The following is a 24,657-nucleotide window of genomic DNA, read 5'->3' as shown; positions in this document are numbered from 1 at the left end:
GACTGTTAAAAGTATGATATGTTTATATAAGCCCATGGTAACCACAAATAAAATACCTATAGAAAATACATAAAAGAAAAAGAGGAATTAAAGCATATCATTATAAAAAAATCAATGAAATACAAAGGGAAGTAATAGGAGAAGAAAATAGGAATAAAGGATCTATAAGATAGACAGAAAACAACCAACAAAATCTGGGGCAGAGATACATATCAACCAAAATCACAGTAGTAAGTCCTTCCTTCTCAATAATTACTTTAAATGAAAATGGATTATCCTTCCTAATCAGAAGAATTACTACTGAATGGATTAAAAAACAAAAACAAAATCAAGATTCAACTATATGCTGTCACGAGAAACTCACTTTGGAATTAAGGACACACATGGGCTCAAAAAGAAGGGATGGAAAAGGTATTTCATACAAATGGAAACCAAAAGAGAAAAGGGATAGCTATACTTATATCACACAAAGCAAACTTCTAATGTAAGTGTAGCCTATCACAAGAGACGAAGAATTTTACATAGTGATAAAAGAATCAATGCATCAGGAAGACATAACAATTAAATATATGTGCACCCAACATTAAAGCTCATAAATATGTAAATCAAGCAAAGACAAACTGAAGGGAGAAATAGACAGGAAGAAATCATAACAGGGAACTTCAATATCCCCCCCTTCAATAATGGATACGACTTCCAGACAGAAAATCAATAAGGAAACAGTGGACTTGAATAACAATACAGATCAAAGGAACCTAACAGACATATGCAGAATATTCCATCCAACAGCCCAGAATAAACATTCTCCTCAAGTCCATATGGAACATTCTTCAGGATAGGTTATATGTTAGGCCACAAAACAAGTCTTAACAAATTTTAGAAGACTGAAATCGTATCAAGCACCTTTTCTGGCCACAAACTAGAAAATTAATAGCTAAAGGAAAACTGGAAAAGTAACAGTATATGGAGATTAAAGAACACACCCCTGCTCAGGCAGTGGGTCAAAGAAGTGTTCTTACCACAATTCAAACAAACACACACACAAACACACAAAAAGGATGAATGACCACATTTGGGGCAAAATCTGCATGAGAACCAGAGAACCAATCTATGGTTATCCTTTCTTATAACAAAATTAATTTTCCAGGAGCACAATTATTTTGAGAAGCATTTCATATCCAGGAAGTTCACAGATCCTAATGCACCTCTTCAAATATTTTCTAATACTTCTCCACAACATTTTGATGATCATTTGGATTTTATTTCACAGTCCCTCACTGAGTTACTAAACAGAATGGAGATTAACCTTAATTGTTCTCTTATGAAAATAAAAAGGTTCCAATTCCCTTTCAGGATTCACTCTGTGCCGACCCTCGCTGGTCTCCTCATTGTATTGTCTTTTTTCTTTTCCTGAAAAAGGCATCCTCCTCTGCATTTCCACCCCATGTTTTTCTCCCCATTACCCTCTGCTTCATCTGCATTAGGTTGGGAGCCTCAGAAAAAGTCTTCTGTCAGAGCATATTTATAATATTTCTACAGTTGTGTTTTATAGATTTTTAAGTATAATATACTTGTTTTGCTTTTTATTTATGTAATGTTATATCAATACTTATTCTCCCTTAGCTTATTCCAAAGAGAGGACCGTATCAAAGTTGGAAAGAAAATCTTTATCATGAAACAAATTTGCTATATCCCCTTATAGTGTTTATGAGCTACTAATATTGCAAGTACATTGTCAGCAGGGAAATAAATGAATTTGTCATTTAAATGCTCTACTTAAATTAAGATTTATACCACAGAAAATGACATCAAAATGGAATGCTACTCTTGAAGTGATTTTTTTTTTTTTTATTTTTTTAGTTATTTCAAGATAGTTTATCTATGTGTGTCTTGCATCCTCATGTTATCTGTAGCAGAGATACACGTCCAGTTTTATGGTGAAATTAGCAGGCGATCCCTCTCTTTTGTAAGTCTTGAAATGGATAGAATATGATTATTGCCAGGTCCCCACGGTTCCCAAGGGCTTAATGCAAAGGCAACTAACTCAACAGGGAACTTTCCGCGATGGAAAAGTCACGATGTGACCCCTTTTATTGTGATGCCTAAGCTTGCATAGAAGTGACAGGAGTTGGATTCTATTTTTTGCATTCTTTGATTCTGAAACTAGTCTCGAAGCCTAGATTTAGCTTTTTCTCCATGAGTTTCCTCATTTTAGTAAATGGCACCATCATCTTCCATTTAACTCCTTTCTCAGCACCCCACCCTTTATCTAATGAACCATCTGAGTATTGATTCTACTTTTGAAAAACTCGTTGATGTGTCTTCTTCTGTCTACCTCACTCCTAGTTTTAAGCCCATTCCATCTTTCCATGGATTGTTGAAATAGTGAACTGTTCACCCTGTTTCAAGATTCCTCCTTACTCATTGTGTATACTCTGCCTGAATATAAACCTTAAATACTTTTAAATATATCAGCTGTATTAAAAAATCCATAATATGTAAACCACCTGTGTATCCAATACCCAGACTCAGGGGGTGGGGCAGAAATAGACCCAGTTTGCCGGGGCTGACCAGCAGCCCCTGAACGATGGAGCCCCTGATCGATGGGTGAACAGATTACTCAGACACAGTTCCACTGTGAAACAGAGGGCTAAGGGGCTCCTGGCTCTAGTGGCCAAGAACAGCCTCCATTGCCTGCCTTCTTAGGCTTTTATTGCAGTTTTTATCTTTAGACACAATCAGTAGGTGAGTAATCTTGGGAGGACACATGTGTTTACATTGTCCTCTAGGCAAGGGCATCTAGGGATTAAGCATGAGGATTAACACCTGTGGGTCTGCACTTGGGCAGACTTATTTGGAAAGGTCAAGGAATAATTAGGGGCGCCGCCTTCGACACTCCCCTAAATCTCCCCTAAGTCAGAATTCCCATAAACAGGGCAGGTGGCCTTCCACACACTTCCCTTTTCTCAGAATGTCCTCCTCACAACTTTCCAACCAAGACTCTTGTGCTCCCCAACACCAGTTGAATTTTGCTTTGTACTCATTCTCCATTCGTCTGCTCTAGAAATAAACACTCCCCTGAAGGTGGTGTTTATCAGAATGCGCTTCCAGTAAAGCAGATCTGGTCATATCAAGTCTCTGCTTCATCGCTTCAGTGTGTCCCCCTCGTCTTTGAAAAAAGTTCCCAGACCTTTGCTGTGGCTGCCATGGCCTCCCACAGGCTGACCCCTGACGCTTGCTCTCCAGCCTCATCACATGCCATTCTCTGTGAAGCCCAGAGAATGGCCTTCTCCCTCCTCTAACCTCCAGGCCTAGTGCAATCCCTCAAACATGCTAAGCACTCCATAATTGCTTGCAAATTGGATGAGTACACGACTAATGGTCAGACACTATGTTGAGACACAAACATTAAAAAGTTACAATCACTGTCCTCTATAGTCAGTAACTGGTGCTAAGAGGTAAACATGGGCCAACTAAACCACTGTAACTCAGTGTGATAAAGCTGGTAATAGAAGTCTGGGTGAGCGTAGGGATGGAACACTGACGGGGGAAATCAGATCTTGGGAGTTGGAGTGGATAAAAGAAGGCTTCACTGAAGGGATATTTCAGTTGAAGCTTGAAAGACGAATAGGATTTTCCAGGCACAGAAGGAGGACAGTGTGTTTCAGGCAGAAAAAGCAGCATGTGCGAAGTCACAAAGCCCCTGGGCCCGGGGAGAGCAGAGAGGAGCTGAAATGCAGGGTGCGTGTGCAGGGGTAGGAGGCAGCTGTGAAGAGCCAGGCAGTGACCAGGCCAGGGGGGCTTTCTATCTCTGCGGCAGCATTTGGAAATTCAGCATTCTCATTCTTGAAACCCGATTTATTCCTTATATGCCAGACACCGTGCCAAGCCCAGTAGCATAGAGTACAAAGATAAGTAAATTGACCTACTCTTAAAAGCTTATCTGATAAGGAGATAAAAGAAATCCACAATGCAATTTTGTTGTTGTTAATCCTCACATGAGGAGATTCTTTCCATTGCTTTCCAGAGAGAATGGAAGGGAGGGGGAGAACAACAGAGAGAGAGAGAAACATCAAGGTAAGAGAGACACCTCCACTGGTTGCCTTCCTCATGCGCCCTGACTGGGAGAGGGTAGCAAACCTGCAACCCAGCTATGTGCCCTTGACCTGCGACCCTTCAGGTGGGCGGGCCCATGCTTTAATCACTGAGCCACACATGCCAGGGCTGCAATTTTTATTTATTTTTTTTAGCACTTTCTCCTCAATGATTGTTGTTCCTGGAATGGCTAGATTGTAATGAAATCTTGGTTTTGTATAGTGTTTGGTACATTATAAATTCATTGGTCAGCAAGCAGCCATAAACCAGAGGGACTCCCATGTCACTCCCACACCCTTAACCCGCACCATTAGCGCCCAGTCTTCAGAAACCTCCCGCGTTGCAGAGCCAGCAGAGGGTGGTTACAGCCCCCTGAGGGGTTGCAGTGAGCCACACACACAATATGTCAGCCTCCACTCTTTGCAGGATGGTAGGGCTTAGTGGGGGATCTGCGCTGACCCTCTATTCAAGGTCAGCTGTGAGTAGAGGCTCACCTGGGTGATTTCAGTCCCTTGTTTGAAATGACTGGGGAGAACCATTCCTTTAGTGTAAGGAGGATTAGGAGGGTCATCTTCCTCAGCAACACGTAAATACTCCTGAGAGGGGATAGCATGGTGAACACTATATACCATTCACACCATAGTACATAATATCCTTTTTTCCCCCCGAGAGATGTTTTAAACAGGAAGGAGAGGGCTAGGGGTCATTAACTACCTGAGTAGGGTTTCCTTTTTAAAAAAATATAGTTTATGGATTTCAGAGAGGAATGGAGAAGGAGAGATAGAAACATCAATGATGAGAGGAAATCACTGATTGGCTCCCTCCTGCACTCCCCCCACTGGGGATTGGGCCCACAACCTGGCCATGTGCCTGACTTGGAATAGAACCATGTCGTCTTGGTTCATAGGTCTACTTCCCACTGAGCCACACGGCAGGGCTGAGTAGGATTTCTCATAATAGCAATGTCTGAGAAAGAAAATGTTGAAGTCTGAACAATGAACTATTAATTTCATCTCTCCCATGCCTCCTATATCTCCAATTTTTGGAAAGGTTAAAACAGTATTAAATTTTATTTAAAGGGGTGTTACTGTAGCAGTGGTGTCTGATTCAGTACAGGCTTGCCCCAGTTTTATTGAGCTTTGGGAACATATACCAGGTGCACTGCTAAGGCCGGGTCATTCACTGAGGCCGAACTACCTGCAGTCACCTGGACTGCCCCACTCAGGCATTGAGCAGGAGCTGCAGGGGACTGTCCGGGGCAAGCATTCCTCCCAGCATGGTGAACCTTTTCGTGCTCTACCTTAGCAGACATAAAGTGAAATAAAATTTAACAATGTGTGCCCCGGTTCTGATTAGTCTGAACCAGTCCCACAGAAGTGCATGTGAGCCACGGGCTCCTGCTGCTCTTCCACAAAAGCTAACCCATTAGAAAAGCAGGTTATTAATTGCAGTACAGCTTCCAGGCCTTTTCCCATCCCCTTGGATGAGGGCCTCATTTCAACCTAAGAAGGTGATAGCTTTGCCCTCGGAGACTTTTGACATATATAAAGGTAAAGGCGTTGAAAAAATAAATGTAAGAATTTCTTATTTTCCCTGGGAGGCATCTAAAAAAGTTCAGATGCACTTGGAAGGTCTTTTTCTACTGATTGTAGCAGTTAACCTAAGAGGAGTGGAGAATTCTTCTGTTGTCTCAGAGTGGTGGTTCTGTTGCTTGCCTTTAAAATAGCCTATCTAATAAAAGAGTAATATGCAAATTGACCGTACCTCCGCTACACCCACAAGCCACGCCCAACAGCTAATCAGGAGTGAGTATGCAAATTAATCCAACCAAGATGGCTGTGGCTTCAGAGAGAGCAGGAGGCTTGAGTTGCCCCCCGGCAATGGAGGAAGCCAAGCTTCCGCAGCCTTGGCCTGCCTTGGCCTCCACTTAAGGCTACAAAGTTTCAATTATAGAAGATAAATAAATCCCAGATACCAAGGCCTCCGCTTGGGTTGTTGGGGGGCGTGGCCAGCCTGCAAACCACCATAGGCCCCTCGCCCAGGCTGCCCCATGTCCCAAGGGAATCCCCACCCTGATCTGGGACATCCTTCAGGGCAAACCAGCCGACCCCCACCCGTGCACCAGGCCTCTATCCTATCTAATACTATTTAATAAAAGAATAATATGCAAATTGAACATCACTCCAACACACAAGATGGCTGCCCCCATGTGGTCAAAGATGGCCACCACAAGATGGCCAGCAGGGGAGGGCAGTTGGGGGCGATCAAGCCTGCAGGGGAGGGGAGTTAGGGGTGACCAGGCCTGCAGGGGAGGGCAGTTGGGGGCAAACACACTGGTAGCGAAGCAGTTAGGCATCAATCAGGCTGGCAGGTGATCAGGCTGGCAGGAAGAAGCGGTTAGGGACAATCAGGAAGGCAGGCAGGCAGTTGGGAGCCAGCAGATTGTGAGAGGGATGTCTGACTGCCCATTTAGGCCCGATCCCAGTATCAGGCCTAAATGGGCAGTCGGACATCCCTCGGGGGGTACCAGATTGGAGAGGGTGCAGGCTGGACTGAGGGACACAACCCCCGTGCACGATTTCGTGCACTGGGCCTCTAGTATATATGTGTATATATATTTCAGAGAGGGAAGGAGAGAGAGAGATGGACACGTCAATGATGGGAGAGAATCACTGATTGGATGCCTCCTGCACGTCCTCTTCTGGGGATTGAGCCCTCAACCCAGGCATGTGCCCTGACCTGGAATCAAACCTCCTGGTTCATAGGTCGACGTGCAACCACTGAGCCAAGCTGGCTGAGCTGTTGCTTGCCTTTTGTTTGCTATATCCCCCTTTGTCCTATTCTCAAAGGCACAATAAATTGAGAAGTAAGTGAGTCACTTTTGCAAATAACATTTTCTACTGCTTTATGTTGATTTGATAATGAGATGTTGCAATGTTTATGGAAAAATGACATCTCTAATGAAATAGCAAGAGAAATAAAGTGCTCAGATATCTATGGTTTGATGCCTTGAAAGAAATTTACCTATTTCTATCTAAGGTGTGAATGAATTTCTTAGAAGAAGAAATGGAAAGGAGAAATAATCAAAATTGTTATTCTTCAGCAGTGACATTCTATCTAAATATTTTGCAAATTTATCCAGTCAAATAAAATATCTTTGTGGTAATTATTTTGATTAGATTATGAATTGTTCTGAAATGTTCTACAGATTTTAATTTATCAGTTAGATATATATTTTAAAAAGAGTTTATTATTTCTGCATTAAAACAATACACAATATATAATTCGTGAGAAGGAAATAAAAGGCATAATGGTTGGAAAGGAAAAATATATTCTCATTATTTTCAAATGTTATTGTCAAAATACAAAAGCTCCCCCCCCAAAAAAAAAAAATTGTACAGATACATTTTTAGAATTCATTTGGGAGTTGAGCGAAATTGCTGAATATAAAATCAATGTACAAAGTCAATTGCATTTCTGAATGCCACTGCAAACTGTAGGAAAATATAATTGAAAATAAAGTCAAAAAAGACTACCTAAATTGGAGTTAACCTAAAAATTATATAAAATACATTTTTTAGAAAATTACTTTTAAAATTGTGAAAGATACCTGAGAATACCTAAATAAATAAAATTATATACCATCTTCATGGATGGGAGACCCAAAATCAAAAGGAATTTCATCCCAGACTGACATAATGTCAGTGAAATGCCAGTCAAGTTTTAACATGGTTATTTTATTTTTGTGTACATGCACATATGTGTATCTTGACAAATTAATCTAAAATATATGTAGAAGAACATAGGACTAGGGGTAGTCTCTGATTCTTAAAGAAAAACACTGATAGTTGATGATCTTTTCATTCACCAGATAATAAACACGTAGAAATAAAGCACTGTGGTGTCCACATAGGAATAAACAAACTGACCAGTGCATCAAAACAGAGACTATAATATAAGTCACATAGATTTAGGAAATTAGACTTAAGATTAAGTTGATATTGCAAAACAGAGACTATAATATAAGTCACATAGATTTATGAAAATTAGACTTAAGATTAAGTTGATATTGCAGGTTAGTGAGGATAGGATGACATTTTCAAAAAGTTATATTGTGTTATTTCTCTAGAAAAAAGCACCAGTTGACCCATATTTTATACCTTCAAAAATAATATTAGGTGGAAGAAAAAATGTATAAGGTAAATTTATAAAATATTTAGAGGACAGCTCTATAATTTTGGAGTAAGGAACACTTTAAGAATGCACAAAAAGAACAAAACATAGATAGTATCCAGAATTTCTTTTTTTTTAAAGCTAGGAAATGAGTCCTAGAAATCAATAAGAAAAAGGCAAGAAATGTTCAGGCACTTTAAGGAAACTTTAATGGCAAATGACCTTCTGAGAAAAACATTGAATTTCATTGTTACTCAACCTTACAATTGGGTAGTGTAAATTAATCAATGTAATTGAGTAATTTCAATTGAGTAATGTAAATTAGTGCCACAATGCCATATAATTTTACAACAACTAGATTAGGAAAAGTTAAAAGTGAGATGATATCAAATTTTGATAGGGTTCTGAAGCAATGCAAATATGTATATAGTAGCAGTAGATGTGTCGTTTGGTGTAACTGCTTAGAAAAACAATTCCCCATTATGTGGTGAGGTTTCACATGTGCATGCCATATGAGCTACTCATACAGCTTCTGGGTTTATACATTAGAAAATCTTGTACATGAGCCAGGTCATATGTGGAACTTTTAAATGATAGCAAAAAATTGAAACAATGTGAATGTCCTCAAGAGTCTAATGGATAAATTAATTGTGGCTTAGTCATATAGTGGAATATGATACAGCAGTGAAAATGAGTGAGACACAGCTACTTGTACAATGATCTCTTAGGAACTTAGATTTACACAAAAATAAAGACTTTCGGAGAATACTTACAATACAAGTCAATTATTTTGAAGTCTAAATATATGGAAAGCTAATTATTTAGGGATGTAAATATATTGTGTAAAAACTATGAAGGAAAGGAAGGAAATGTTAAACAAAAATTTATAACAATATTAGCTCTCAGGAGGGAAATTGTATTTTAAAGGTCAAATTTGTGTTTTATTAGATAGGATTTTTAGTCTGGTTGGTAGATAAACTGAAATGTGTGTGCTCACTGTTTTTTTATTCCTTTTGCATAAGCACATATTCTATGCCTATAATATGAATTTTATCTTTTTAAGATTATAAATGATTAAAATACACATTCACATATAAACAAATAAAAACTGGTTGAACATCACAAAATGTCCACATTTGAGTGTGTGTGAATGTTTGAATATGTATTTAAGAATTTTAGAATCTAAATATTACTTGCTAAAACTTCCAAGGTCAAAGAAAAATGTTTTGTCAGTATTTTTATCAAAATAAACATATTCAGTCAAAATATTCCACAGTAGAATTATAGGAAGTAAAATCTTTGACATTTGAATTAGGATCTAATTTGTGAAATAAATGATAATGCTATCCAAATGCTACTCTTTTTGGTTCTCAATGACCATATTCCAAATAAATACAAAGAATTCTATATACTAACTGTTCTGGAAGAATATCCTATATAATAAAAGGCTAATATGCAAATAGACCGAATGGCGGAACAACTAAACAACCAGTCACTATGATGTGTGCTGACCACCAGGGGGTGCGTGTGGAACATGGCAGGTGTTGGCCATGGCAGAATCCTGAAGCAAATGAACAGAGGCGCCAGACCAAGGTGGGGCGTCGGTCACTGTCATCGGGGCGAGCCTGAGAATTCTTTGCTCCCGCGCACAACAGTTCCACCTGGTGTTTTCACCTGCTGCTGGCACCAGCTCCGCTCACACCCACTGCTGGTGCTGGAGCCACCGCTTGCACCCATTGCCAGTGCCCGGTGCCGGTCCCAATGGCTCAGCGCCATCAGTGGGTGTGAGCGGCGGCTGCTGGCCCCTATTGCCCCTGAGGGCTTCTCCACCTCCCTCTGCTCCTGAGGGGCGATCGGGGCAGCAGCTGCTGCTCACACCCACTGCTGGTGCTGGTCCCACTCACACCTGCTGCTGGTGCCAGCCCTAATTGCTCTGCGCTGTCAGTGGGTACAAGCAGGGCTGGCGCCGTGGCAGGAGCGGGGCTGCTGGCAGACAGGGGACCTGGGGCCACAGTGGGAGGGGCTGGGCAGGGGCATGGAGGATGGGCTGAGACCCTCCCTGTGCCCACCACAGCCTCGCAGCCCACAGATCCTTTCAAGGTGCACAAATTCGTGCACTGGGCCCCTAGTCTATAATAATAAAAGCGTAATATGCTAATTAGACTGGATGTCCTTCTGGACAACCTTCCGGACGAAGCTGGGGCTGCAAGGGAAGCCAGGGTCCCAGGTGCCTGCTGGCGGCTGGAGGGAAGTCTGGGTCCTGGGTGCCAGAGGGAAGCAAGTGCCGGCAGCCAGGGGAAGGAAGGCCTATTCTTGCACGAATTTTGTGCATCGGGTCTATAGTGTATTCTAATAAACCCTCCCCTGAGTCAACTCTAGGAAGAGTTGACCCTGCATAAACTTGACTTTATTTTTGTTTCTTCTTTCCTTTTATTTCTTCCTTTTCTTTGGTTCTCTCTTCCTTCCTTCCTTTCTTCCTTCCTCCCTACCTTTCTTTTCTTTTCTTTTCTTTTCTTTTCTTTTCTTTTCTTTTCTTTTCTTTTCTTTTCTTTTCTTTTCTTTTCTTTTCTTTTAGTGTGAGGAAGAATTGGGAGAGAAATATAAGGCATGGATGAGGAAAGAAAGTCTTAGGGCTTCTCGCAATCTCTCACTGCTCTCAGTAATTACACTGTTCTAAAATAGAGTGGATAAATGTTATGTATGAAAACATATCTGTGAAAATAAATGCCTTTTTGAAAAGTTCAGTGTAGGTGGTATTAACCAAAATATTGATGGTTCTGTGCATCTGGGTCAGAAGAATGGTAAACCATGCCTAAAATGCTTTCAGAGGAAGTAGGATGGGCTTTATTTTGCTTCAGATTCTGAGATGTTCAATATGTGTTGTGTATTGATTTATACAATCTATAGAATCTAATATATACACACACACTGTATATATACATTTATATATATATTTATATGTATATATAAACATATATGTTTCTACATTTGTGTATATACATAGTACATACACATATATGTATATCAAGCAAATTTTTCTTTCAGCATCTGATGTTTTGAGTGTTCAAATTTTAGGACATATTGAAAGCACAAATTACAAAGTGGAATATGAATATACAATTGGGTTAATTCCTTTTTGTTATTATGGTTATTTTATCCCTCTCACTGACCACTTATTACCCTAAGGGTCCAGACTGCTAAAACGTCTGAGAAATTATAATAAGATCACAACCCTGAGATTATAAAAAGGCACACATCTTAGGGGATGTGGAAGTGTCAGAGGAATGTGAGCCTGATCATAGGATGGCAAAGATCAAGAGCAGACGGGAGAGGAAGCAGGGCAGCTGCAGCGGGAGCCTCTACAGAGGCTCTGATAGGATGTCACAGCCGTGAAGACGCTCCACACATATGGTCCGAATGTGGCATCTCAGCTATGTTTGTAGAGTCCCTTTTCACTGATTTTTGTACACAAAATGTTGTTTAATATTATCAATATCTAAACAGTATATATATATATATATATATAGATATGATAGATAGATAGATAGATAGATAGATAGATAGATAGATAGATAGATGACATTAGACAAATCTATAAGTTGAATGCTCATGCATTGAAATCCAAATTATCTGAGGCAACAGTTGGTTATTTTAGTTATGCTGAAGAAAAGAGCAGGTCCTTGACTGGGGCGTGATGGTGCAATGCTGAGGGCTGTCTTTGAGAAAGCAAAGCTCTTCTACTCCCTTTGGCTTCTCTCCTGTCTAGATTAATGAGTTCTCTCGCACTGATAAGGGAGGGACAATGAAGAGATTGTCAGTGCATTCAGGACTTTTCATGACCCTGATTGGATGGATTCTGTTAAAACTTAGGGATGGGACTTTTATCTTTCCTAGAAATGTCTAATTGGTGATGGAAAACAAAAACATTCCTGGAAGAATGGAGGTGAGAAAGTGTATTTATAGTTTCAAAACTATAGAATAAAATTTGTTTTGTAAACTGAATAAACTACATTTCTGGACAGAAATCTGAATGAGCGATTCTCCTGCTAGATAATATTTTTACTTTAAATGTACCAGATTTTTAAAGTAAGACATACAGTCCTACAGATTATTCCATAAATACAGCGAGGTCTGATAACGTAGAGGCTACCTGAAGGTGGTCTCTCTTTACATTTGGCCATCCTCCTTCCAGGGCTGTTTCTAGACATTTGAAAAATGGATTTCCATGATAGTTTTTAACTCCTTAGAAAAGGAAGGGACAGTTTTTATATTTCTCCCTGGTACACCTAGGCCAGGGCAGAGGAACCGGGGAGGAAAGGGGGGTTTGGACGAGGCAGACAGGCATGGAGCAAGGAATGAGCTCCCCTCTCTAGAGGACAGAACTCAGATGGGAGCCCAGCTGGTAATTTTGCACTGTCCTATAGGGAGCTCCCAAAGAGATTATTTGGGTCCTGGTAAATGGAGGCATTCCACAGGAGCGGATATTCATAAGTCGGGAAGCCACGTAGTTGCCTTCTAGAAAGTCTGCTCACAGGAATCAGGGTCCAAAATGGAATTCAAAATAGAGGCTATGCACATGTGGGACAGCATACCTGAAAATCAAGACCTCAGTACTGGGGCTGCCCATGTGAGTCTAAAATTTGACAGCAGAATCCCTGAATCCTCAGTCTAGGAGCATAAATAATTTAAAACAACACTTCCCGTCTCTCCCATGTAGGAGTAAAGTTTTTGAAAAATTAGTGGGATCTGCCTGAATAGAGGGGATGAACTTGATTTTCAAGTAAAAAGGAGCAGGCCAATGCCTCCTTGTAAAGCAACACTAAATGAAAATGAAAGAAGTTACGGATTTTTGTCTCTCTTGCCTCATGTACACAATTCTGGCTCCTGCTCTTTCTCTCTAGGGTTGGAGAGAGGCACTTTATATAGCCAATATAAAATTCTACATTGGTAATTTCATGGATATAATTTGCAACCAATAACCAAGTGTAATTTGTTGTTTTTTGTCCCCAGAGGATGATTTTGTTGTAATTTGTAATCCCCAATGATGCCAATTAAGGCAATAGAATAAAGGAGTATTAATGTATATATTTATAATGTTTCATTATATAAAATAGATTTGGTATATTTTATCTTGACAGCTGGTTGCAATTGTGAAGGGGAAATCTTGGGTGATTGACAATGTTATAGTTTGTTTCCAAGGAGCCAGTGGTTAGTGAGCTCACATGAACTTCTGAAACTCTTCTGTTTCTTCTCTAACCATCTACAAATCCGTGTCCTCACCGTGAACTGTGCGGTCTACTAGCAACAGTTGTACCCACAGGAAGGGGGTTAGGTGAACCCCGTCATTGTACAGTTGCTGCTGGCAGACAGTTACATTACCAGATAACTAACCACAACTTTTAATTTTCAAGTTAGCAATTGCTGCCACATATGGCTTTGTTTAAAGGGCTGACTGAGTTACAAACAAGTATTTGTCTGGGAGGGAGTAGTCTATAGCATGTGAGAATATATTGTGATTCATAAAAGGGCATTTCTGTAAAATGCAAGTTGAATAACTCAATTCTTTATGAATAGAAGTGAAATAGATCATATATAAGGTTAATTAGGGATCAGTATGAAAACTCCATTTTCTAAGTCCTTATGGATCAACGACCATAAATTTCAGATCTATTTGATTAATATGTAAGGATCATAGTACACGTGTCCTGAAGGTGGCAATGGGGGCATACACCACTGTCATTTGCACCCTAAAAATAGCACTTAACTATAAATGCTCAGTGCCCTACAGGCACACGCATCAGCTCCAACCTTTCCTCTGGGATCAAAAATATCAACCGAACCATGATGAAGTAGAATATTTTATGTAGCTCTTTATACGTTAAACTTTCACAGGCAGTTATAGCCGCTCATGCTTGCTTTATTATTATGACACTTCCAAGTAAATGAAACAACCATTTACAACTAATAGGAGGTTAATATTTTTACAAGGTGCTTATTCCATCGGAATGTAAGGAAAGACATATCAAACTAAGAACGTGGGCATTAAGGCGTTCTATTACCTGTTGGCTTGCAGTTAGGTCAGTGGTGTGCCTTAACCCAAACTGCAATAATGCAAAGAAACATGTATCATACCATTTGGGTCTGAAACATGACTTTGAAGCCATATGGCCATCTTAGTGCAAGCCACTCAACGAGTATACATTAGACAGAGAAGACTTCCGGGTAAAAATTAGAGATGATTTAATGGATTGGTTATTTTCAGCAAATTTTATTTTAAGCCCTGTTTGAAGGTGCTTTTGATATATCAACTCGTTCAACTATTACAACTCAATGATATTCATGCCATTACTACTCTATTTTAACAGATTAGGGAACAGGCACAGAGAAGTCAAGAACTTAGTCACATGGCTAAGAAATGATTTGCTTGTACTATTACATAAAGTCTATAATTATATGTCATTCCTAACAGTTTGAGTCATTTGGTAGATTGCAAAAAGAACCTAATTTTAACCTATTTATACAATTTTCCAATTGAAAGAACAGAGGATGAAGTAATATAATAGAAGTAGCAGGATTTGAGGTGACTACAACTTTGCTCTGCAGTGTAGGTGCTGAAATTTTAACAGAGAAAACTGGTCTTTTCCTACTCCTTGTTTAAGTATGAAATCCAGTGAGGAGAGCAGATAGTTCTGGAAACATAATGAATTCTAAAATATATTGTAAAGAGGTCATAAAATTTGGAGTTAGAAACCAATTCTAGCCATTTGGCTTTGAGCAAATTACCCAACTTTATTATATGCCTCATTTAATGAAGGGAAATAATAATAATAATATTGTTTCCAAAGTTATTATAAGGATACAGTGAAGAGAAGACATGAAACAAGGTAATTGGTAAAGGCCAGCATAGAGAAGATAATTGTTAATTTCACTCTTATCACAATAGTACTTGTGGTTAATAAATAAATAATTGCAGTTGATAAATACATAATTACTGAGGAGGGTTTATTCATGTCAGAACTTACAACTAGATTATTCAAGTGACTGAAGAGCTTCTACAGAAAGCAGCCCATGAGAAGCCTTCCGGGTACAAGAGCAAAACTATGATTACAGCTGAAATTAATATTGGACCCTAGGTTTACTAGTAAAGGCAAATGGAAATTCAGTGTGTTAGCTATCATTTGAAATTCAAAAACGCAAAACAAATTTGCTTCTCTTATTTGGATCTTTCAAATGGAGGTATCTTCTGGGTACCATGTTTTCTGGATAATAACAATTTTTCTGCAAAACTTATGACTGGATAAATGACTACTATTTAAACTAGAAGCATATAGTGAGCAAAGAAGATGTGTGATTAGCCCTTCAAATGACTACAACCAAGTCTGAAAAAAACACACACACACAATACAAATAGTTTGCCTAAATTACCTCAAATGTGAAAGACCAAAATGAATGAAATATTTTTTTCTGTACTAAGCGGTACATGCCCAGGATAGCTAAAAAATAAAAAAAAGAAAGAAAGAAAGAAAAAAAAAAAGGTAAGTGTAAATAATATTGCAATGAGCATAGGGGTGAATATATTCTTTCAAATTAGTTTTGGGTTTCTTCAACTATATACCCAGAAGTGGACTCACAGGGTCATAGGAAGTTCCATTTTTAATTTTTTTGAGGAAACTCTCAGCTATTTATGGTGCCAGGTGGGTACCTGAAATTCCATGGTGGGGGGAAGACATTTTGTAAAGTAGATGATTATCTAACCACTATATACAGCTGAAGCTAATATAAGATAATATGTGTATATAAACTGTAATTGAAAAATAAAATTCGGAAGAAAAGAGGTAAATGTCTAAATGGGTGCTGTGGGGCTTTGAAGCTTGAGGACAGATTTATTGCATTCAAGGGCTCCTTCATTCGCACAGCTGGGTCCTATTCAACCCCTAGTTACATTTCCCTGCTCTCCTTGCCTGTGAGGTCTCTGTCCACTCAGTTATAACCAGGGCTGAAGTGACATTTTAAAACCTTGGGATGTAAGGACTACAGAGCCCATCAGTGCAGTCAAGCATTTCACGTCTTGGTCACTAAGGAGTAACCTAACATATTAAAGGAAGTAGATTTCAATATGGCTGAGGAACATGAATTAGCAAAATTAAATTCATTTTGTGGAATGGTAGGATACTTGCCTCCTTGGATTGTCTCTCACATTCCTCTTGATGGTGGTAGCATTATTGGTGGTAGCAAATTAATAGTGGTGGCAGATGTGCTAGTCGTTATAGCAGTTGTTTCTTGTTAATAGTAGATGCACCACCTATAACAGTGACTGTTATTTATTTTAATTTTACATAATAGAAGAATCAAGGATTGCAATTATTGCTTTTACATACTAACAAAATCTTTTATATTTTTACTTTGTTCTTTGGGGACAATTTAAGACTTCATCTTTGAAATTTAGGAAATTTTCATTCTGGAAAACTTTTTTCCTGATGAAGAAAGCAACAGTTAATGATTCCCATGATCTGAAACTGGGTGTATAGAAGGTGGAGAATAACTTTTTGCCAAATCTGTGTAGGAACATTCAGTGACATATATATATATATGATTTTAGAAACTAACAGTAAGAATTGAGCATCTGAAATCATCGATGGTAGTACATTTTGCAACCCTTTTTTTAGGAATTGCCGATGCTTTTCTTAGAGTTGTTTTGGAGAATGAATTTTGTATTGATTTAAAATCACCTTACTCCTTGAGTTAGTGCATTCTCTACTCTTCAAATCAAGCAGTTTCTTCTATTAGTACCTGGAGAATATAGAGAAATAACTATCCAGAGCTACTGTCCCTGAAAGAACATTTGCAGAGTATAATTTAATTTTTTCCTTAAACTATCAGACTTTTAGAATTTTTCTATCCATTTTAATGGTGAAATTACAAAGGCATGTTGGTGAGGATCAGAGAAAAAATAAATCATAGACCTTGAAAAAATAGTTACTCTTCATCTTTATAATTTTAAGAATGTGAAATTGGGCTTTGAACTTCAAGAGTGTCTCTGAATATCTACAGGGAAATAAAATAAAAGTAATGGCTGCATAACTTTATGTAACATCTTTAGTACATTTGAGCTGTGTAAAATTGCAAATGGACAAAATTCTCTTCAAGGCATAGGAAATTTATTTTGAGAGCTATTACTTATCAACTAAGAAACAAGATGTAATCATTAAAATACATGTTAAGACTTTCTTAATTAAAATACATGTTTAAGGTAAATAGTTAGAATTAAAAATGTGCCTTTGATAAAAATTTAAAAAGAAGTAAAGGAGACACTGCTAGAAAGACAAATGAATTTCAAAGTCAGTAACTACAGATTTAATTCTCCAATAATTCCAGTTTATAATTTGAAACAATAAAATCACAATATACAATGAAAGCTTTATTTGGATCATGAAGTGAGATGACAAAAGTTTGAACACTTCTAGAAGTTTCAATCCTACCCAATTTTGTGTTTTTTAAATCTTGCTTGTTTTATCAATTATTGTGAAAATTAAAAAATGATTTACAATAGCCCCAGATATCTAGTTACCTTATGATTGCCTAAACATTACAACTGCATTTTCACAAATAACTTGCTCTGAATTTTATTTTGTAATAGTCTGTGTGTGTGTGTGTGTGTGTGTGTGTTTGCACATGTGAGTGCCCACTTACATATATGTTCTTAATTGTGCATTCCTTAGATTAATATCAAAATGAGTTATCATTCCCTGAGCTGACTCTCCTTTTAGACCTAAGACTTGGAGGCAAGAAACTAGTATAGGATTAACAATTTGTCATGGATAATCCACAAAGTAAATAAACCAAGTGTGAATAATTGAAAGTGGGTAAGGTTGTAACATCAGAGCTATTGAAATTTAATTCAAGAGGAAGTACTCCATAGTAAATTTCCTCTCATTATCCAACTGCTAGCATAGGCCGCCACTGATAAGCAAAGAGGCCTTGTGCAATATCAGTGTTTTTACCATCTTATCTGCAAACATATAATCTTTATCTTTTTGATGAGGTGCTAGTATTATAAAGAATTGAGTAACCTGAGAAATGTGCAAGTTTTTTCTTGGGTCTTTGGCTTCCCTTCAACTTTGAAAAAAAGTCTGACACATTTTCTCCATTTTAGTAATGGAGAAAGATAAGAAAATATATATGAAGATATGTATGTGTAGCTTCTGAAATGGCCTAAGCTGAAATTGCAGTTTAAAAAAATAAAATTAAACATCATGAAAGTACATTCACTTGTAAAAAATATTCACATGGATTGCCAAAATAACAAGGGATTAATAATGGCAGATTGAATGCTGGAATTACTGATAGTACTATACTAATCTTTTCAGCCTAATAATCTCTTCCAGATAATAGTCACTTTGTCCACAATTACCGTTGTTCAATATAGGTTTTTGATTTGATGGTCTGCAGGGTGCTACCAAATCCTACGCAAATGTGTTACTTAATCCAGACCCAACTATTGTTGAGTAGACATTAAGACATTAATTTGATTCCTTTTTTGTTTTGTTTTTAGCTGCTATGATATTTTCAAAATAAGACTGCAACTGAGTTGGAGCTATTTTAATTAAAATTGTATCTGGGCTGTTTCTTAACATGTTTCCTACTTTTCTAATTATAGGTTTCATATACACTGGAGAAGTTGTACATCGAATGCTGACAGCCACACAGTACATAGCACCTTTAATGGCAAATTTTGATCCCAGTGTCTCCAGAAATTCAACAGTCAGATATTTTGATAATGGTATGTATTGATTAGCCTATTTTTTACTGAATGCATACTTTTGTTTATTTATTTTTGGGGTCTTCTTTTTTAAATGAAATCTTTATTGTTGAAAGTATTACATATGTCCCTTCCCCCCCGCAATTGGTCCCTCCTAGCCTGCCCCCATTCCCCACCCCAAGCCTTCACCATGAATGCATACTTTTAAATGGTGATCATCAAATTTATATTAATGTTGATGTAACCTGGAGTATTTTGTTTAGTTTTTGGTAGATTGATTTATAAACTGCTCAGTGCAAATACCCTAAGATGACAAAGTTATACCGTAACAGTTAATATGCAGAGTAAATATATAGTCAAATGCCACTCATTTTATTCATTCATTTGATTGTTCAACAAATGTTTAGTAAGACATATTAGACACTATAATAAATGAGTTGCTAAACAGCTCCTCAAACCAAGCAAGTACATTTGATGCTATTTTCAGTAAGCCCCTGCTATTAGAATACTAAATAAGGATAATTTGTTCTGCTCCTCAAGTAGAGGCAAGGGTCATAATACATTGATATTAAATTTTCAAAACTTATGAACTTTATATACCACAAGATGAACACGCCTTTAAAAAAATATAGGGTAGTGAATACTTAAAATACATGTAAGAAAATCTAGTTTTCCTGACCAGGCCAATGTGGCTCCATTGGTTGAGCATGTCCCATGCACCAAAAGGTTGCCAGTTCAATTCCCAGGCAGGGCACATGCCCAGATAGCAGGAGGCATGTAAGAGGCAGCAGATTAATGTTTCTCTCTCACATTGATATTTCTCTCTCTCTTCCTCTCCCTTCCTCTCTCTCTCTTTAAAATCAATAAAAAAAAAACATTAAAAGAAAAAGAAAGAAAATCTACTTTTCCTAACTTTAAAATATGAAATAGAGCCTTTTAAGGTTTATAATGTATATTAACAACAATTTATCCCTAATATTTCTCTTGGGAACATATATATACATGTGTGTGTGTGTGTGTGTGTGTGTGTGTGTGTGTATAAAAGTCTAATATGCATATTGTCCCCACGGGAGTTCGACCAGGACCACCAGGGGCAGCGTAGAATGCAGGAAGGCCCTGGATGGCAAACAGAAGGCCCTGATCTGCCCTGATCGCCAGTCGGGCCTAGGGACCTTACCCTTGCACAAATTTTGTGCACTGGGTCTCTAGTATAAAATAGTCAAAGAAAATCTATACTATGTCACAAAATGCTATTCAAATCTAAGTAAAAATTTAAGGTCCTGAAGACAGAAATGAATTTTCATGTCTACATCTTATTGAAGGCTTTAACTTTAGTAGAGAAAATAGGAAAACAAGAGTTTGCTTGGAAAGTTAATAAATAATGGAAGTACAAACTTCCAGTTTTATTTTGTCATCGGCATGTAAATTATAGCATAGGGTATAGAGTCAGTAATATTGTACGACGAGGGATAATTATTGGACTTATTGTGGTAATCACTTTGTAAGGTATATAAATGTTGAATCACTTTGTTGTATACCTGAAACTAATGTAATATAGTATGTTAACTATAAAAATAAATTCAAATTAATTAATTGTGTAAAAGATATACATGTCCATACATTCTATAATATAAAGATAGTATTTATTTGTTCAAATAAAAATAATATCTTTTAAAATAATGGAAATATTTGGTGTGAACAAAGCTAGTTTTACACTTGTCTTTATGATCAAGGAAGAAATTCAAAGGGCCAACCAAGAACTACTAGTGGGTAGTACAGACAAAACGGTGCAGTTGTTTGGGGGAAATGTGATCATTGTGCTAAAACATAAATGATGATGAAGCCTTTTATAGGTCAAAATATCAAAGGAAGAAGGAAACTAAACATAGTTAGAAATATATTTTGAGAACTGCGTTTCAAACTATTTGAATAACAACAGGTGTGTTCTAATATTAATAACTCTGAATGTTAACCATAATAATAACTTCCACTAATTATTTTAATAATTGTTATATACTTTATTTTTCCCCTTTGAAAAATTTTATGAGGTGTTCTTGGTTGGCCCTTTGAATATCTCACCCCACTCCCTCTAGCCTGCAAGGTTTATACTGATAAATCCCATGATAGTCTTATGCAGATTCCCTTGTAAGAAACAGATTGCTTTTCTTTGCTGCTTTTAAGTTTCTTTCTTTGTCTTTAAACTCTATAATTTAATTATAATGTTTCCATGTGAGTCTCTTTGATTCATCTTGTTTGGTATTTGGGGGCTCCCTGGATCCAGATATCTGTTTTTGTCCCCAGGTAGAGAAATTTTTCTTTGAATAAGATTTCTGTCTCTTTCTCTCTCCTTTATCTTTCTGAGATCCCTCAAATGTAAATATTGGTCCACTTGATAATGTCCTATATGTCTCTTAACCTATCATCACTCCTTTCATTCCTTTTCCTTTCTGCTCCTCTGATTGGATGAATTCCACTGCCCTGTCTTCAAGAGCATTGGTCCTATCTTCTACTTAATGCAGCCTACTGCTGAACCCCTCTATTAAAATGTTCAGATCAGTTACTATATACTTCAGATATATGATTTCTCTTTAGTAGTTTTCAATACTTTTTCTGTCTTTGGCTGAAATTCTCACTTTGCTCATGCATTGCTCTTCTGACCTCAGTGATCATCCTTATGACTTATTTTGAACTCATTTGGGAAAATCATTTACCTCCATTTCATTAACATCTGTCCCTGGAGATCTTGTTCTTTTATTTGAAACCTATTTCCTTGTTTACTCATATTTCTTGGCTCTGTGTTGGTTTCTGCACATTAGATAAAATGCCACCTCTTCCATTCTTGTCAGAGGGGTCCTGTGCAGGGGATGGCCCCTTCAATCAGGCAGGCTGAAGCTCCTGGTTGCCTCTCAAATGGTTGTGGTTGTCTAAGACATTATCTTTGTTCTCAGTAGCTGAGAGTGTTCTAAGACCCCCCCAGGGTCCTAAAGGGGAGATCACAGTCATCACCTAGGTGCAAGCTGATTTGTTGCTGCTCTCGGGCAGCAGCTGGGGAAGTCTGCAGTCAAACCCCTCCCAGGGAGAAATTGGGGGACAGGCATTTTTGCCTGCTGTCTCTGCACTGTGTCTGGAAATTTAATCCTGGGAGTGCTTCTGCCCCCATTTCCAAACTTCTTTGTTTGCTCTAATCTCTGACTTGTAAATGCAAGCCCTGCTGGCTATCCGAGCAAGGCGGTTTGTTTTAGGTGCCCAAACCTCGATGGCAGCCATACAATTTGGGGCACTCCACATATACAGCGCTCCTTTGAGATAAGTACCGGCAACTTGGTTTTACTGTTGGAGTGAATGCAGGGAGAAGGTGGAGCAGTAGATGAGTGCTACGTGGCTGCTGGGTCCTCATGCAGCAGCTTATAACATATGTTGTCACATCCCTTAAATGAAAAGACTGGGGGATGGGCATTTTTGCCAGCTCTCTCTCTGCGGAGTCCTCGGGATGGAGGGGGATAGCCATGGCTAGTGCACAGAGACAGGCCTGTCTGCTACAAGCCTGTGGAACTCAGCAATGCAAACCCTATTGTCTATCCAGCTAGCAATCTGGGGGCCTGTCCCGCGGTGACTCCACAAAACTGGGTGCCAGACTCCTGTGTACGCTCCTTCCGGGGAGGTGCTGGTGGCCTTGTTCTATGGTTGTCGTGAGCCAAAGGGGGAAGGCAGGGGAACTGCCTCCTGGTTCTTTCGGGCTTTAGAGAGGATCATAGTCAACACCTACATCTGTGCAGTTTCTTTTTTTAAAAATTATTTTTAGAATTTTTTTCTTTATTGATTAAGGTATTACATATGTGTCCTTATCCCCCTTCCTCCCCCCGCCCATTATTGCCCTCACCCCCCTGGGTGTCTGTGTCCATTGGTTAGGCTTATATGCATGCATACAAGTCCTTTGGTTGATCTCTCCCCTTTACCCCTATCCTCCCCTCCCTTCCCTCTGAGGTTTGACGGTCTGGTTGATGTGCAGTTTCAATGTAGATATTTTTTCAGTCACCTGATGCATAGCAGTCACTCAGCTAGTTTCTGGATTTCTCTCAGAGGAAATTGCTTTGTGTGTAGCTTTGTAATGTCAACATAAGAAACATTCAAACCTGTGAAGAATTTGTTTTTTAGTTTATTTCCGCCAAATTGTCGGCAAATGCCCGGAAGCAGAATCTCAACGGTTGAGATAATGCTCTGGAGAATGGCAGTTTTCACCTTGTTTTATACATTACAATCAAAAGAAGTGACATAACCTGGGTGATGTGGCTCAGTTGTTGAGCGTCGGCCCATGAACCAGGAGGTCACAGTTTGATTCCCGGTCAGGGTACATGCCCATTTTGGGCTCAATCCCCAGTGGTGGGTGTGCAGGAGGCAGACAAATGATGTTTCTCTCTCATCGATATTTCTATCTTTCAATCCCTCTCCCTTCCTCTCTCTAAAATCAATGAAATATATATATATATATATATATATATATATATATATATATATATATTTAAGAGGAGATGTAAATGGATTACATGAAATCCATTGGTGATAGATGAGGGAGTTAGGAGAAAGCAAAGTGGGGAAACTCTGGGATTGATCAAAAGTAAAATGATGGACACATATTTCTTTTACTTAGGTGGGTGCAGGACAGTTAACAGTCAACAATTAACTCAATAATAATGAGGGGATTTGTGCTTTCTGCTCAGTGGGGCCTGTGCTTTGAGGGGTCCGGAAAAAGGAAAATTACTTTGACATTCCAACAATATATGTTATCCTAGATGCAAAAAGACAATGGACCGGCTCAGTTAAGGTAAAGATTGACCTTTGTCAGGGAAGATACTAGCCTAGGACATGACTACCCACCATAAACTACTTTTAGTTTAAACATTTTTCATTTCAGACCGTCCTTTGTGGTTACTTTAGGTCTCTGAGTTTGCCAGGCTGCCACACAGACCGTGAGCTGGTCAGGTCAGCATGTGGCCCCTTTCATCCACAGCAGTTAGTGTGTCCATTGGAGGAAGGAAATTCAGGAGCCTCCTATGTTGCCATCTTGGTCAAAAGCTCTCAGGTTAAGTTAGACTCAAAAGCACAGTAAAGGCAGTATTCTGTTCTGCATGGATCATCCGATACAGCAGTTAGCTAGGGAAGAGTCAGAGGGAAGAAATGCAGAGGGTAAGGTATGTGGGAAGGGGTGTGGAGCGTCCATGCCCGCTCTGGGCATGACTCTCCCAGCACCTCCACATCCTCACCAACCCAGAAGCTCTCTGTCATACAATCTTAATTTTTTTCTTTTCTAATCAGATATTTACAGACCTGGAAGACTGGTTTTGCTCTTTTAGTTCTGTGAGTTTCATTTTCTGTGTAACATTTTTTGACAAAATGATTTTTTAACCAAACAGAAAATCCAATACTTAGAGCTAAGGAAAAATATTAGCTGCTCATTTGTTTTCTTTTTTAAAAAAATACGAAAAAAACAATGTCAGTTAAAACAAAGATATGAATTCTCATTGGTGCCTATTAAACTGTGTTTCAATTTATATTTCATGTTAATAGTTTTATCGTAAACACTGGTAGATTGACTCATTAGAACATGATATATAGCACTACAGATTTTTCCC

General features: G+C 38.4%; 1 protein-coding gene across 1 annotated transcript in view; it reads left to right on the top strand.

The window, feature by feature from the left end:
* The window catches only part of PLXDC2 (plexin domain containing 2), a 247,352-nt gene that overhangs the window by 92,303 nt on the left and 130,392 nt on the right, over positions 1 to 24,657 (top strand). Inside the window, exon 5 of the mRNA XM_054724795.1 lies at positions 18,926 to 19,048. Within this exon, the coding sequence (XP_054580770.1) occupies positions 18,926 to 19,048 (123 nt within the window). The remainder of the gene's footprint in view (positions 1 to 18,925; positions 19,049 to 24,657) is intronic.

The sequence above is a fragment of the Eptesicus fuscus genome, chromosome 2 (genome assembly GCF_027574615.1).
Source record: "Eptesicus fuscus isolate TK198812 chromosome 2, DD_ASM_mEF_20220401, whole genome shotgun sequence".
Classification (NCBI taxonomy): Eukaryota; Metazoa; Chordata; class Mammalia; order Chiroptera; family Vespertilionidae; genus Eptesicus; species Eptesicus fuscus.
The sequence above is the reverse complement of the archived record's forward strand: the minus strand, read 5'-3'. Positions and strand labels throughout refer to the sequence as shown.